Source organism: Nicotiana tabacum, chromosome 5 (assembly GCF_000715075.1).
Source record: "Nicotiana tabacum cultivar K326 chromosome 5, ASM71507v2, whole genome shotgun sequence".
In the NCBI taxonomy this organism is placed as follows: domain Eukaryota; kingdom Viridiplantae; phylum Streptophyta; class Magnoliopsida; order Solanales; family Solanaceae; genus Nicotiana; species Nicotiana tabacum.
Window position 1 is genome coordinate 155,871,058 of NC_134084.1, and position 17,244 is coordinate 155,888,301.

The 17,244-nt window shown below is 35.4% G+C and overlaps 1 protein-coding gene across 1 annotated transcript; it reads left to right on the top strand.

The window, feature by feature from the left end:
* The first annotated feature begins 5,827 nt into the window (after positions 1-5,827).
* LOC107832295 (endo-1,4-beta-xylanase 5-like) lies at positions 5,828-9,065 on the top strand. Its single transcript, XM_016660109.2, has 7 exons — positions 5,828-5,920; positions 6,061-6,095; positions 6,307-6,463; positions 6,619-6,791; positions 7,352-7,459; positions 7,617-7,763; positions 8,036-9,065. Exons 1-7 carry the CDS (start codon positions 5,830-5,832, stop codon positions 9,008-9,010), a joined length of 1,686 nt encoding a protein of 561 aa, XP_016515595.2. The 5' UTR covers positions 5,828-5,829; the 3' UTR covers positions 9,011-9,065.
* The last annotated feature ends 8,179 nt before the right edge of the window (positions 9,066-17,244 follow it).

Sequence of the window (17,244 nt, forward strand, 5' to 3'; positions counted from 1 at the left end):
TTATCTCATCTTGATCCACGTGCCTCTATTTGTGAAAAAGAGGTGCAAAAGATTATTCATTTATAAAAAAATAGCAAATCAAATGCCACATGCATTTACGGATCTGAAAAGGATAACAAAATCACATATCCCTGCAGAGAATGCTCCAATCCGTATTGATGTCCCTATTGGAAAATCTTCTAGTACCATAGCTAATGAGTCAAAAGTACGCCTAAAACGTGGCAGACCATTGGGTTCCAAAGATCGAAATCTTAGAAAAAGAAAAACAAATGATCAAAATGACACTACGAAAAAGTCTCATGAAGAAATCCACAATTTAACCAATCCTAAGATTCATGAGGAAATCACTAAGCCTGAGACTCAAGAAAATAAGGAACTATCAATAAATCTAATCGATATTGAGACAAATTTGAATCGATTGGATATAGTGGTGGATTATGTCTTTGCATATAATGTTGCATCTAGCATTATGCAAGATAGTGATGATCTTGAACCTCAATCTATTGGAGAATGCCGACAAATACGTGATTGGCCAAAATGGCAAGAAGCAATCCAATCAGAGTTGAATTCACTTGCAAAACGTGAAGTTTTTAGACCTGTAGTCCAAACACCTAATGGTGTTAAGCCTGTTGGCTATAAATGGGTCTTTGTACGCAAGAGGAATGAGACAAATGAGGTACAAAGATATAAGGCACGCCTTGTTGCACAAGGATTTTCACAAAGTCCCGGTGTCGATTATGAAGAGACATATTCACCCCTTATGGATGCTATAACGTTATGTTATCTCATTAGTTTTGTTGTCCATGAAAATCTTGACATGCATTTAATGGATGTGGTTACCGCCTACCTTTATGGCTCACTTGATGATGAGATATACATGAAAATTCCCGAGGGATTTAAAATACCCAACGCACATAATTCAAAGTCCCGGGAAATATTTTCAATCAAATTGCAAAGATATTTGTATGGTCTAAAGCAATCAAGACTAATGTGGTATAATCGTTTTAGTGAGTATTTATTAAAGGAAGGTTATATAAATGATGTCATTTGTCCATGTATTTTTATAAAGAAGACAACATCGAAATTTTTTGTACTTGTCGTATGTTGATGACATAAACCTTATTGGAACTCCTATAGAACTCCAAAAGGCAATTGATTATTTAAAGAAGGAATTCGAGATAAAAGATCTCGGAAAGACAAAATTATTTCTTGGTTTGCAAATTGAACATTTGGCAAATAGAATTTTTGTTCATCAATCTACCTACATAGAAAAGGTATTGAAATAGTTTTACATAGATGGAGCACATCCATTAAGTATTCTGATGGTTGTTCAATCACTTGATATGAATAAGAATCCATTACGACCTCAAGAAGAGAATGAAGAGCTATTTGGTCCTGAAGTACCATATCTTAGTGCAATTGGTGCACTAATGTATCTTGCTAATACTACAAGGCCTGATATAACTTTTTCAGTTAATGTCTTAGCAAGATATAGCTCTGCTCTTACAAGGAGACATTGGAATGGAATCAAACACATATTACGGTATCTAAAAGGGACTATCGATATGGGCTTATTTTATGGCAATAATTGTAGTCCTGATCTTGTTGGTTATGCCGATGCTGGGTATTTATCTGATCCACACAAGGCTCGATCTCAAACAGGTTATGTGTTTACCTATGGAGGCACTGCCATATCTTGGCGATCGACTAAGCAATCAATTGTGGCTACTTCATCTAATCATGCTGAGATAATTACTATTCATGAAGCAAGTCGAGAATGTGTGTGGTTGAGGTCTATAATATATCTTATTCGAGACAAATATGGTTTGAAATGTGACAAACTACCCACAATTTTGTATGAAGATAATGCAGCATGCATAGCTCAATTGAAGGGAGGATTCATAAAAAGAGATAGGACAAAGCACATTTCACCAAAGGTATTTTTCACACATGATCTTCAAATGAATGGTGATATCAATGTGCAACAAATTCGTTCAAGTGATAATATAGCTGATTTGTTCACAAAATCTCTATTGACGTCAACCTTCAAGAAGCTAGTGCACAAGATTGGGATGCGAAGGCTCAAGGATGTGAAATGATGCTCTCATCAGGGAGAGTTTAATGCGCGTTGCACTCTTTTTCCCTTACAATATTTTGTCCAACTGGGTTTTCCTTGCAAGGTTTTTAACGAGGCAACCAATAGGCATATTTCTAAACATGTGTACTCTTTTTCCTTTTCTAGAATCTTTTGGTTTTATTTTAGTTAAGGTTTTAATGAGGCACATTACTTATTGAGTAGACATTCAAGGGGGAGTGTTATGAATAGAATTCTATTTAGAGTGAATGTATATCTTGTATAGAGTTTTACTTTATGGATAACTCATTTTTCCCTTATAAATAGAGGGGTCTTATCCCATTGTAAATCATCCCAAAATTCAATAAGAATTTCCTCTCTCTCTCTTTCTATGCAATATTATTCTTCTTCTTTTATTGTTTCATCACAAAAGTAAAAATATAAAACAAAAAAATAATCTTATAAAAAGAGTGTTTGAATAAAACGATGCAAAGGCTTTAAAATCTTTATATTTGAAATTTTAAATATTTCATTAAGAATTTAAGATAATAGACTACAATGAAGATGGAAAAAAATTACACTTATAATTTGCAAGTTCTTTTTTTATTTTAAACTTACAAATTAAAGTTTACATTTAACAACAACTAAATTAACGAAAAAAAGAGTAAAACTAAATTTTCATTGCATAATAATACTTCAAATTAATCTAACAAACTAAAACATTAAGCATAAATACGTCTAATAATTTTAAAATAATATAAATTATCTCAAATCAACTTATAATACGAATTTCCGGAGGACGCTCAAGACAACTCATCATATGCCTCATTAAACAGTTTGTGCCCACCCACTTTAGGCGAAGATTTAAGATGAGGCCACAGTTCTTGCACTTTACTTTGTGAACTTCTTTATTTTCTTCTACCACCTCAAAGTGTTCCCAAACATATGAGCGCACTCTAGAAGTACGAGGTATGATTTAACTTGAATTGAGAATTTGAATTTGAGAAATGAGAGACAAGTGAAGAAATGAAGAAGAGAGAGGTGTATTTATAGTTTTTTAAAGGGCTAAATTAGTAATTACTAAAAGTGTTAATTTCTTAAAAAATATTGCCAAAAAAGGACTGTTCTTGCAATCCTGTTGGGCAACGGTCATATGACATTTAAAAAAAATCAAATTTCTAGCCATTAAGTCAGTCCGGGCCGGTTAACCAGTTCAATAGTACTTTTTGTTGACCGAATTTGACCGGTCCGGTTAACCAGATCTTTTTTGGTGAACGGATCAACACCCCTAACCCAGCCCACCCGGCCCCCTAACTACCAGGCCGGGTTTCCACTCGGTCTGGGCCGGTCCAGAAATGGGTCAACCCGGCCCATTTGGCAGGCTTAGGATTTATCATTCAGCTTCTGGATAGGGTTCTGACTGGCACCAAAACTCATTCCATACCCTATGGTTTTATTCTCACGGTTGTACTTGCACACTTCAAGGTACCCATTACGAAATGAGAAGTTGGTACAAGCAAGGATCACTTTGGGGCAAATACTTTGACTGCTTTTGATTATAAAGTCCACACTACTTCCAAAGAACCCGGTTCATTTAAAAAGGTACCTGTGAACAGCAAAGTCCGATCCTTGGTGCAAGAAAGTGGGGCTAAGGATACTGAAATTGAAAGGCTGAAGAAGAGGTTGGAAGAAGTAGAAACTGAGAGAGATGCTCTCAGAGCTGAGCTGGAAAAAGACAAGGAGAAGAATGATAGCATTCTTCATGATATGTTGAAACTGCTTCAAGCTAAGAACCAAGAACCTGGTCCTTCCCAGCCTTAAGACTTCCTAGCCTAGTTAGACAAAGCATTGACCCGGATGGGATTTTTTTGTTCCTTTTGCTCATGATCCAGTATTTTTATTTCTCTTTTTGTGGATGACTAGTACCAATGACAATCAACTATTTTTTGTGCTCTAGTTGTTTGTTGATTCTTCTTAGATGGTTAATATTATTAGATTAATAAATGATGCTTGATTCTATGATTGCATTTGAAGTAGCCTCAGTCACCATGTGTAATTTCTATTAAAATCTAGTTATCTAACATAATTATGAAACTTTTTGATAATGCCAAAAGGGGGAAGATTAGGTTGTGATTTTACTTTGGACTGTGATGTATATAACATAATGAACCTGATCCTTGATGATTTGCGATTTTAAAATGGAAAGCATTCTAACATTATGTTGATGTTGAGCTGAGTTGAAACAGAGCCTATGCTTATGAAAATAGCACAGAGTTTGTCATTATCAAAAAGAGGGAATTTGTTGGCCCAAGTGAAGTTTTTGACGATTGGCAAAGGAACTCAAGCATGAACCAGGTCCATACACAATGTATACAAACACGAGCATATTCGAGCATAAGGGATGCACGTGAAAGAGATAAGCTTAACTTGTTATATCTGATATCTCCTGATCGAAAAGGTTGCATAATTGATAAGGAGAAGGACTCCTTAGTCGAAGAGAACTTATCCAAGATAAGGGAAAGGTTAGAAGTTGAAGATAACTAGAACCCTTCCACCAAGGAAGAGTATAATATTGGAACTCTAGTTATTTCCTATTCTACTAACTCTATATATTTCAGGATGTTCTCACTTTATAGGGACGCACAAATGCTGAAGTTAAACGTGAGTTGAGAGCAAAATATCAAGGTATTTTGCAAGCAATTCTTGTGTGATTCAAGTGTGCGAACCTAAAGCTACATGAACCAGATAGAAGAACCAGTTCCAAATGTCTGTCTTTTATATATTTTAGTTACATTATAGTAGGTTTTTTCAAATTGCACTTTCATCTTTATCTAGAAGCAATTGTATTAGATACTTTGAGTATTCTAGTTAAAGTTAACTTGAAGTTGTCGCAACAGTTAGAGGCTGGTTGCCGCAACGGGATTAGAGGTAATCCTTAGGTTTACAAAGAATTTTGGAAATATTGTTTTGGCTCAGTGATTTAGTAAAGTGTTGGGAAAAATCCTATTGATTAGTTGGCCGTGGTTTTTTCACCTTTTGAGCCAGGTGTTTTCCACGTAAAAATACTTGTGCTCTTTATTTTTTGCATTTATTATTTCCGCAATAATAGTATAAGGAACACATATAAAAACTAAATCCTTCTATAACTTGTGCACGCGAAAATTGGACACCACACAAATCACCCCTCTTGTGTGGCATTGAAGTATAAAACATCATTAGGAAAAGGTAACTCCGAGATTTTGTTAAGCCTACAAAATACTTTATTTGCTCTCAATTTATATAACACTTATTCTATTTTGAAATATGTCAAGTATTCAACACTATATCATAAGTATAGCTTATACAACTTTTTCAAATATCCACTCTCATTTTAATTCCTTAGATTTTAAACGCCAATGTGATGTCTTTTTTATCAAGCTAATTTTCTTGAAATCTTTTACCAATATTATAATCCGGAATTCAAATTTACATCTTCGATTTCATATCCGACGAAGGACACAAGTAATTAATAACTAGCAAGTAATTAATGGAAGCATGAATATAAATGAGGAGAAAAAACAATTATTTCTCTCCTCTTCAACATAATGATGCTAATTTAGGAAGTCTGTATCGAAACAGGAAAAAGGAAGCCATCTTAGTTCAATTAATGCATTTATGAGACTTCATTTACGTTGCAAATTTAACATAAAAAGAAAAAGATATTTATAGGAAATTTTAAAGGAATTGTTGAGAGTTGTTACAAAACAGAGAACACTATGTTGATGTTAATGTGGGGGAGAAGTCCATTATTTTGGACCCTCTTTCCTTTTATTTTCTTTGCTACCTCTTCCCAAGCTAAACATGATGGTTCTTTTTCTTTCTTCTCTTTGTTTTAATCACCCTTATATATTATTGAAATACCTATATAAGAATTGGTGCAATAATACTTTCCACGTGGATCCGCTTTTGATTCTTCTTTTTCTCATTTCATATTCTTTGTATTTCAGATGGACCTGTTTATGATTCTTCAGCTTGGACAGAGGTAATAAAGCATTTTTAAGAAGCCATACCACAAAAAAAAAAATCCATTTTATTGTTATATGAAAAAGGGGTTGTTACACAAATAACCGACCAATATTCACTTTTCCCAGCCGGTATACATAGAATATACATTGACTATACACAGTTATACATATGTTATACTAGCGTGATATTTTTAGTTTAAAGGTGTTAATTCTACCGTTTGATGACAGTGTCAATCGGATCCAGAGGCGCCACTTTACAATGGAGGAATTCTAGTGAATAAATTACCTGAATATAAACCTGTCAAAGATATCAATGGAGATATGGTTAATTCACCTACTTTTACCTTGCCAAATCTATCTTCAGGCTCATTTTATTCCTTCTCCAGTTAAGTTCTTGTACTGTTATAATTATTATTAATGTTGTCGTCGTCGCCTTATTATACTGTTGTTGCTCATCATATTATTCTGAACTCAGTTTAAATTCCAAAAGTAGGACTAGTTTTTAAAGCATAGGTATTAATTATATGGTATTTTTCACAGGCTGGGTGAGAGTGAAAAATGTAAATTCTGCCCTAATATCAGCTACGATAAAGGTAGAGAACACATTTGCAAAATGTATAGGAAGTGTTATAGCCAAGAAAGGATGTTGGTCTTTTCTCAAAGGTGGTTTCCGTTGGGATTCACCTTCCACCTCTTCTCAGATGGATTTTCAGGTACAATTTTCTTTATACTTGTTAAGGGGTCGTTTGGTTGGAATACGCCTTATACCGGTATAAGTTATGTCAGTATAAGTTATGTTGGGATAAGTTATGTTGGGATTGTTGTTTATTCACTATTTGGTATGTTGTACTAAGAATGACAATTGCATAATTTCTAAAAAGAAGGTATAAGTTATACCGGTGCTAATTACCCCACCCTCTATATGGTATAAGTTATCTTGGTGTTAAAATTAACACCGGAATAACTTATACATGTTTTGCTAACCAAACAGAATATTAAGGTGGTATTAAATTTTTATACTACCCTTATACCTTCTTGCACCTCATACGAAACGACCCCTAAGTTATTTTTTCAAGCCTGGAAATAAAAAGCGTTTCCTGGGGATAAAAAACTTCTCGATAGGGAGTGCGTTAGTGACATTACCCCCCCCTATTTGGGCTGGATTAGTCAGGCGAGTAGGCTGTAAATACCAGATGGTTAAAAAAAGTACATATTTCCTTCGTCTTATATATCTCTTCTTTTTTTAACATCTATCTTTTTTTATCTTTTGCAGAATTCGGATCGGACAAGAAAGAATGTGGAGATAGAGCTTATTAGCTATTCATTACAGCCATTCACGGAGAAGCAATGGAGAAAAATTCAATTTGAAGGGATAAACACGGCAAGAACTAAGCACCATTTATGACTTCATTATTTGACTCAATATATGATTGAATGATTTTCTTTAGCTACTACTTCTGCGAAATACATCCAATTAAGTTACATATATGCAAAACATTTTGTTCGCGATAACAGAAAATATAGCTGTTGCATTTCAGGAAAGGAAGCGCGCCATTACTGTCCATGTTGTAGATGAAAATGGATTTAGATTGCCAGGTGCAGCAGTAAATGTAAAGCAAATTTCAACAGAATTTCCATTTGGATGTGCAGTATCAAAAACAATTCTTGGAAATTTGCCTTATCAGGTCTACTTTTTTTCTTCATTTGCTAAGAGTAGCCTTAGTGATAACTGGTAAAGTTGTTGACATGTGACCAGACGGTCACAGGTTCAGGTCGTGAAAACAGCCTATTGCAGAAATGTATGGTAAGCCTGCGTACAATAGACCTTGTGGTCTGGTCCTTCCCCGTCCCCGCGCATAGCGGGAGCTTAATGCGCCGGGCTGCTAAGAGGACAGTAGTTGCAATTATGCTATCAAAATTGATTTTCATTACATTAAGGTAAATAATGTTATTTCAGGAATGGTTCGCTAAGCGATTCAAAGCGACAGTATTTGAAAATGAGCTCAAGTGGTATAAGACAGAGCCACAACCTGGTCAATTCAACTATACCTTAGTAGATCAAATGATGGAATTCGTTCGTAAGAACAAACTTATAGCCAGAGGACACAACATGTTCTGGGATGACCCTGTCTATATACAAGATTGGCTTGAAAACATGACCGCTCCTCAGCTGAAACAAGCGATGAAATCCAGGATCAAAAGTGTGATAAGTAAATACAGGAATGAGTTTGTACATTGGGATGTAAACAATGAACTTCTGCATTTCAATTTTTATGAGGGAAAGCTTGGACCTAATGCTACCTTAGATATGTTCAAGAAAGTGCACCGTGAAGATCCACTGGCGACCTTGTTTCTCAACGAGTACAACGTTGTTGAACGTTGTGACTCGAAAGCTAGTGTAGACAGGTACATTGAAAAGTACAAGGAACTAAAGAACGGCGGGGTGACTGTAGGTGGAATTGGTCTAGAGAGTCATTTTGCTATACCTAATCCTCCTTTCATGAGAGCTGTTCTTGATAAATTGGCGACGCTAAAGCTTCCTATTTGGCTAACAGAAGTGGACGTAAGCAAAATGTATGAACTCGAAGAACAAGCGATGTACTTGGAACAAATTTTAAGAGAGGGATTCTCGCATCCAAGTGTAAACGGGATCATGCTTTGGACATCACGTAGCGTAGGAGGATGTTATCAGACGTGCCTTACCGATGAAAAATTCCAGAACCTTCCGACAGGCGATGTTGTTGACAAGCTGCTATTGAAAGAATGGCAAACTAAGAAGAAACATGGAAAAACAGATGAGTTTGGTTCCTATAGTTTCAGAGGTTTCTTAGGTGAATACAATGTTTCTGTTGTTTACAATCATAAAGTTGTCAATTCTTACTTCTCATTAGGCCGTGGTGTTGAGACTAAGCACATTACAGTTCAAATTTAGCCAAAAACTAGTCGACATATAATGTAACTTTTAATAAACTGAACAAGAGTTAGTTCATTTTTCATGTAAATTTGTATTCTTGAAAAGAGAAATTTTTGACTCCTAGTAATGTCAAAATTTTGATTTTTACCCTATTTCTTTTCATATGTCATGCTCATTTGACAGGTTCTGTTTTGAAATGTTTTTGCTTCACATTTTTTAAGAGATTACCAGCTTGTCAAACCATTTACATAAAGCTTAAAATGTATAATATACAAGGTAAAAAAATTACAACTCAACTACTGTGGCTAACCTTTGACTGATGAAATCAAGGGAAACTATTAGCTATGTCCATTTATAAGTAGTGTATTACAAAAATTAGTTAATTCATTAAATATTACTAATATTAGTCCAATTAGTTATTTGTAATTGTAGCCAAAAAAGTCAATTTTTTGCTTTCTTTTGAGTGGATGTTATTAGAATAAATTGAGTATATCTTAAATAGCTTAAATCCCAGTTTTGGGATGATTTGGTGGAGTTCTGAGGTGGTTTGAATTGAAATTCGAAGTAGAAGATGGACATGGAAAAAAAATGATATGTGTATCAGATATGTATCATAGTTGTATCAAATGTGTATCACATGTATATCCATATATACCTGTGTGTGAGATACATGTGTCGCAGAAGAACTTTTTGAACTCGATTTTAACTACGAATTTTGATACCAAATCAGTTCAAATCACCTCCAATTTTCCTCAAATTTTGTGTATTGACCCATCTATATGTTTTCAACTAATTTCAACCATACCCATTGAAAAATGTCCTTTTTAGCTTAGATTTTTGATATATATATATATATATATATTTGTATTTCATCACCTTGTTTGCTACCTCATCCATGAAATTTCCTTTCCGTCTTGCATCTAATATTGTTGATCACGTATAAAATTATGGAAGGAGATCTTTGCATGTAATTCTTGGGGAGAAAGAACCTTATTTATTTGGGTTTTCAATTTTTATATATTTGTTTGGCCAGTTTGGATAAGTCTAAGATTAATGACTAGAGATTGGTAAGTGACGACTTATTTGGGACATTTATGTAAGATTCCCGAAAATCAACTACAAAGTTAATAAGGCAATGTCCTATTGAGGCTGAGGGGTGTCAATTTGAGCCCAAATCTATTTGACCCCCAATTCGTTTAAGGTTGGTCCGGTCAATGACCCGCACATTTATTGAACTCAGTCCATCTTGTATCTCAGCCCATCTAAAGTTGGAGTGATTTTTAGCGCAAATTTATTCGTGAGTAACTTTGCTAAAATATCTTTACATATTTTTTTTTTGTTCAATATGTTATCTATGTCTATAACAAAAGAAAAAAAAAGACTTATTTGATAATTAAACAATTCATAAGAAAATAACACACATTAATTAGAGCTTGATAAGAATAGGGCGGCTTGGGCTATGGCACAAATTTTGGCTCATCTTGACTCATAGCCTGTTTGGCCAAGCTTCTCCAAGCCAAAAGCACTTTTTTCCAAAGTTGAAGTGTTTGGCCAAGCTTTTAGAGGAAAAAAATGTACTTTTGAGTAGAAGTAGAAAAAAGTAGCTTCTCTCCAAAAGCACTTTTGAGAAAAATATACTTAGAAGTAGTTTTTAAAAGTTTGGTCAAACACTAATTGATGCTCAAAAATATTTCACAAACTGACTCTCACCAAAAATACTTTTGAAAAGCACACTTTTGAGAAAAAACACTTCTCAAAATAAGCTGATTTTTACAGCTTGGCCAAACAGGCTATCAGTCCATCTCAACCCAAGTAATATTTGATCGGGTCAATGACACGCCTATTTGTTGACTTAACCCATTTTGACTTACCCAAAATCAGCTTAATCCGAATATTTGACACCCCTATTTAGGCCTTTTTGGTCAAAGCAAAACATGGTTGCTCCACATAGTTAATCCTAATAACTGACATTCATTTAACTACCTTGTACAATACTACTAATAAAAACTGAAGTGAGTCAACCAGACTAATAATCAGATGTCCTAGCAACTTTGGCTTCCACCCTAGAGTCTATAATGAGATTCAGAATCATAGTGTTTTGCTGATAAAGCAATTTAATCAAATGATATTGCACGGTAAAATAAAAGCATCATTTAGTAGATTTTACTGTCTTGTAAAAGTGGAAGGCCCTACCTCTTGTTCTTTGCAGGCTAATTCTAAGTTAAAGCATGTTCTTTATTTCAATTCTTGCTTTGCATATTTGTTGATTTCTTGTTAGGCATATGAAAAGAAAAGTTACATACACTTTTGTGATTAAGAATAAAGGTTATCATGAAAGAAAATGGACAAAGATTGACATCCATTATATGCTTTAATCATTTCCAAACGACAACCAAATTTTCATGCAGTTTGTTCCAAATCTAAGTCCAGAAAATAGTAGTATCCTATGAAAATATGAACATCAAATAGGTGGCTTTTTGGAAGATTTTTCTTATCATTGGAAGTGGATATTGATCCAAATTGAACAGACCTAAGTGCTAACATATTCATTCCATATTTATGTATTGGGAAAAATCAAGTTAATGTATTGAATTAATTATGTGGTGATGCGTCATGACACGTGAACTGGTAAAAGAATGACAGTTGGCGAAGAATAGTTGAAGACGCACGAGCTTTAGCAGGCACGGGCAAAGATCCAAGAAAGTTAGAAGGGATAGGTACTCGAACCTCTTGATATTCTGAAGAGGCATCAGAAGAATGAACCTAAATAGCGAAAGGGGTATAGATACGTATTATTGGTAATTAATAGGCATTAAGTACGGAAAAATGTTATAGAATCTGTATTGAATCAGTTACGATTGCCAATTATAACGTTACATTAAATGCCATTAATTGTCCATAATGACACCATTATGAAAGGAGAAAAACGCATTACTTAGAAATAGCTATAAAAGGTGAGGAATGAACATTTGTAAGGGCACGAAATACTATTGGAATATATTGATTTACTTTGCTTTTTATTCAGCTATTATTTACACCAATTATTTCTTTTTTTACTTGATTATCAGTAACCCGAGTTCTTCTAAAAATAAGCTTTGACCGAAATTCCAATTTTTGGTTAAATAAATTGGTTCTGTTACCGGAAATCTGATAGTCATTTGCTTTCCAAATCGATTCTTTTATCAAAAATAACCATGTCGAATGTCAATGACAACAACCAACATAATTTACCACTCCAAGATCCACAACATCAACTGAACGAACAAGATAACAGAACCCCACCTCCTTCGCCACAGCATTCATAACGACAATCACGAGAGGGGACTCCAAACGGATCTGAATCAAATGAAAATGGCAGAGTTGCAAATGAACAAGCTATCGATGAAGCTCTTAAAAAATTAATTGCTCAACAGATCAACAATGTTCTCCAGGCTTTTACCAGCAAGTTGTCGGTTGTACCGCCAGCACCAACTCCAAATAATAACACTTTGGAAAACCCTCGTTATGGACTCGTCAATTTAGGCCATGGCGGAACTCCCAGCGAGTCTCGTGATGGAGAACCAGTTAACACAGTTAATTCGGATTTACAAAATTTAGTATTAACTTTGCAGAAATAGCTCAAGGAACAAAGCGACTGCATAGAGCAAATACTCAGAGTACCGCTTGTAATCAAGGGAATAGATATGGACAAATATTCACAACAACCTTAGAAGCCAACTGCTGCTCCTCTACCAGTTCCAAATAAATTCAAGATGCTCGATATTTCAAAATACGATGGAACAACTGATCCACGAGACCACGTAACTGCATTCACAACCGGTGTAAAAGGCAACGACTTGACCAAACAAGAAATTGAATCAGTATTGGTCAAAAAATTCGGTGAAACACTTACTAAGGGAGCATTAACATGGTATTCTCTTTTACCCGAAAATTCTATAAATTCTTTTTCTGAGCCTGATTTATTTATCAAAGCACACTCGAGAGCTCAAAAAGTTGAAAAAAGAATGGAGAATATTTTCAAAATAAAGCAAGGGAATTCGGAGCTGCTCAGAGAATTCGTAGACAGATTCCAGCGTGAAAGGATGATGTTGCCACGCGTACCTGACAACTGGGCAGCTATGGATTTTGCCAGTAATCTAAATAAGAAAAGTTCAGAAGCTACGAGACGACTCAAGGAAAGTCTACCTGAATTTCCAGCAACAACATGGAATGATGTTTACAACAGATACAGCACGAAGCTGCGGAAAGAAGAAGATACCATCATTCAGTCTCAAAAAGAGAAGAGGGTAAGTTCAAGGCATGCTGAAACTGAAAAACGATCCGATAAAAATAGGTACGAGCCCTACATGGGACCATCCGGAAGAGGCTCGCGTTCAAAGCAGGATAACTCATGGTACGATCATAGATCGAGAGATAGAGAATCAGGCCCATCGTTAAGGTTTGGAAAAGAGCGAAACATACGAGAAACGCGAGATGATGATAGAGGCTCGAAGGCGAAGTTTGGCGGTTACAATTTCAATGTTAGCATATCAAAGTTAGTAGCAGTATTAAGTAGAGCTGTCAAAACGGGCTAGCCCAACCCAAGCCTCGTGGGCTTTTCAATTTGGTAGGCTAGGGAGGGCCGACCCTCCATCTATATGGGCCTTAAAATGGCTAGCCGGACCTAGCCCTAAGAGGGCGCGGGCTATGGCGAGTCGGCCCTTCAATTTTTTTAGGAAAAAAATATTTTTTCAAATCTCTAGATATTTTTTTGTGACATAATCTCTTAATTATATGAACGACTTCTATTTATTTAGAGCGTACAAGAATCTTGATATTTGACAAGGAATCTCGTAATTGAAATACAAATTCTCTATTTCTCGAGCTCTTCTTTTTTTAACGTTACATGAATATTTCTTTAGTACTTTTCTTTCACTTTACTTATGTTCGGAAATTGCTTCAATAAGTTTATATGTTAAGGTTTTTTAATTTAGGTTTAACATTATTTATTGATTTCATCATTATAGTCGTGTTGTCAATTTTCTTTGGGTATTAATCCTTGACCTTTTTCTATACTGAAGAGCAATTTAATAATTAATAACATATTAAAGTAACCAAACTAATTATTGTCCACTTAAAGCAATATTTTCTTTTGAAAAAAATTATTATTGGTCACTTAAAACTTTCCTAGTTCGTTGTTAATTAAGCAAAAGAAAAACTAATCTTGTCATACTACATGCATGTCAAAAATATAAATTATAGTTGATATGAAAGGGTAAATGAGCAATCTAAGGTTAGAAAATGAGGATTATAGTTAATACTATATTTTTTTAGTTTTTAATTTTTTAAAATATTTAAATTTGAATTTAATTAATTTTTGGCCCACGGGCCGGCCTAGGCCCAGCCTCGGTCAAGCCTCAAGGGCCAGCGGGCTAACTTGGGCCGAGCTTATAAGCCTCAGTTTGAAATGGGCTAAAAAAATCCAACCCAGCCCTACCCAAGTAGCGGACTGGGTTGGGCTGGCCTCACGGGCCAAGCCCATTTTGACGGCTCTAGTATTAAGAAGCATGGGAGATAAGGTGCGATGGCCAAAGGAAATGTGATCAAATCCGAATAGCGAAATCCTGATTTTTGGTGCGAGTATCATAACGATCATGGACACAAAACGGCGGATTGTAGATTGCAACAAGGTGAAGTTGACCATTTGTTAAAGCAAGGATATCTAACCGAATTGTTTAGTGAAAAGGGTAAGCAAGCGTATATGAAAAATAGGCAGGAGCCCCCTAAACCTCCTTCACCAAAAAGGATTGTTAATGTTATAAGCGGAGGAGAAGAAATTAATGGCGTGACATATACGGCAGCCAAGAAAGTTTCAAAAATTACAGTCACACATGGGAAGTGAGTTCGACAAGTTTTGGAGGAAGAAAGTATTACATTTGATGATACAGATGCAGATGGCGTATTAATCCCACACAATGACGCACTGGTAATATCTTTACTTGTACATGACACTAATATGAAATGAGTTTTGATTGATCTAGGTAGCTCCGTAAACATCATTTTGCTAAGAGTGGCAAACGAAATGCAAGCTAAAGATAAGCTGATACCCATGGCGCATACCTTATCTGGTTTTGACAACTCAAGTGTCATAACAAAAGGGGAGATAATACTCACAACATTCACAGAAGGAATTGTCAAAGACACAAAATTTCAGGTGGTAGAGATGGACATGGCTTACAATATGATTTTCGGTAGACCATGGATTCACGAAATGGATGTTGTGCCATCTACCCTGTATCAATTTATTAAATTCCCTTCACAATGGGGAATACGACAAATCCGTGGTGATCAACAAACGTCTAGGAGCATCAACTCCGTAGCAGATTCAAGAGCAAAAAACGAAGAAAAATAGCAATTACAGAATCCAATTGAGGATGCTGCAACACAAGCCTCAACTGAACGCGGGTAAACAGATGTAGACTCGAGGCCCAATTCCATCCAAGAACCAGAGGAAAATGAAAACATCAAAACGATGATTGAAAAATTGGAAGTTGTGGAACTATTCGCACCATGGCATGAAAGGAAAGTCTACATTGGGGCCAACCTAAGCCACAAAATGAAAGGTAAGTTGACTGAATTTTTGAAAATTAACGCGGATTGTTTTTCTTGGTCCCATTCTGATATGACATGAATACCTCTGGAAGTAATGAATAACAAGTTAAATTAAGATCCATCATATCCCCCTATCAAACAAAAGAAAAGAAAGCAAGGATCTTTCAAAAATCAGGTGATTCAAGATAAGGTACAAAAACTTTTAAAAATTGAGTCTATCGGCGAGGTAAAATATCCCAATTGGTTAGCTAATATTGTAGTAGTAGCTAAAAAGAATGGTAAGTTGCGAGTTTGTGTAGATTATACTGACCTAAACAAAGCTTGTCCTAAAGATTCTTTTTCATTACCGCATATAGATCAACTAATTGATGCTACTGTAGGACATGAATTGTTAAGTTTTTTAGATGCATATTCAGGGTATAAACAAATCAAAATGGATCCCATAGATGAGGAAAAAACTTCATTTATTACAGACAGGGGGACTTACTGTTACAAAGTAATGTCATTTGGTCTCAAAAATGTTGGAGCCACATATCAGAGGTTGGTGACCAAAATGTTTCAAGAACATTTAGGGAAAACCATGGAAGTCTATATAGATGATATGTTGGTCAAGTCACAACAAGAAAGAGATCATATCCAACACTTGTCTGATACATTTCAGATTCTCCGTAAATTTAACATGAAGCTAAACATTGAGAAATGTGCATTTGGTGTTTCGTCAAGTAAGTTTTTAGGATTTTTTTTGTTTCTAATCGTGGCATTGAAGTAAATCCCGCGTAGATTAAATCTATTGAGGAAATTCCTGATACACTTACAAGTAAAAAAGAGGTACAGAGACTGACGGGAAGAATAGCAGCTTTGGGAAGATTTATTTCCAAATTATCAGAAAAGTGCTTTAGGTTCTTTTCAGCTCTAAAATAGCAGGATCAGTTCGAATGATCTGAGGAATGTCAACAAGCACTTAGAAACTTGAAAGTATACTTGTCAAATCCATTGTTGTTTGTGAAACCAAAAGATGGGGAGAAATTACTCATCTACCTTGCTGTTTCAGAAGTAGCGGTGAGTGTTGTTTTAGTTTGTGAAGACCAAGGCAAACAGTCTCTAATTTACTATGTTAGCAAGTCATTATTAGATGTTGAGACTCGGTATCCTCATCTAGAAAAACTTGCACTTGCATTAATTATGGCATCTAGGAAATTAAGACATTATTTTCAATGTCATCCCATCTCTGTAGCAACTGCCTATCCCCTACGTAATATATTACATAAACACGAGTTATCAGGTAGGTTAGCTAAGTGGGCCATAGAGTTGAGTGAATATGACACTACGTATCAACCTAGAACTGCAATAAAGTCACAGGTGTTGGCAAATTTTGTGGCAGATTTTAGCCAAGGGATGCAACTAGAAGCAGAAAAAGAACTACAGGTATTCAATGAGTCTAATCCAGGAACATGGACTTTATTTACTGATGGTTCATCGAATGTGAAAGGGGCAGGTCTAGGAATTGTTTTGGTACCACCTACGGGAGAAACCATACGACAAGCCATAAAATGTCACCCTATTACTAACAATGAGCCAGAGTATGAAGCTGTGATTATAGGTTTAGAACTGGCACACGAGCTTGGCATATAACAGGTCGTAATCAAAAGCGATTCATAGCT

Coding starts and splice junctions, on each gene's coding strand:
- LOC107832295 (XM_016660109.2), top strand. CDS start 5,830: ATGTTGATGTTAATGTGGGGGAGAAGTCCATTATTTTGGACCCTCTTT. Junction 6,096..6,306: donor ATTCTTCAGCTTGGACAGAG/GTAATAAAGCAT, acceptor GTTTGATGACAG/TGTCAATCGGATCCAGAGGC. Junction 7,460..7,616: donor AATTTGAAGGGATAAACACG/GCAAGAACTAAG, acceptor GTTGCATTTCAG/GAAAGGAAGCGCGCCATTAC.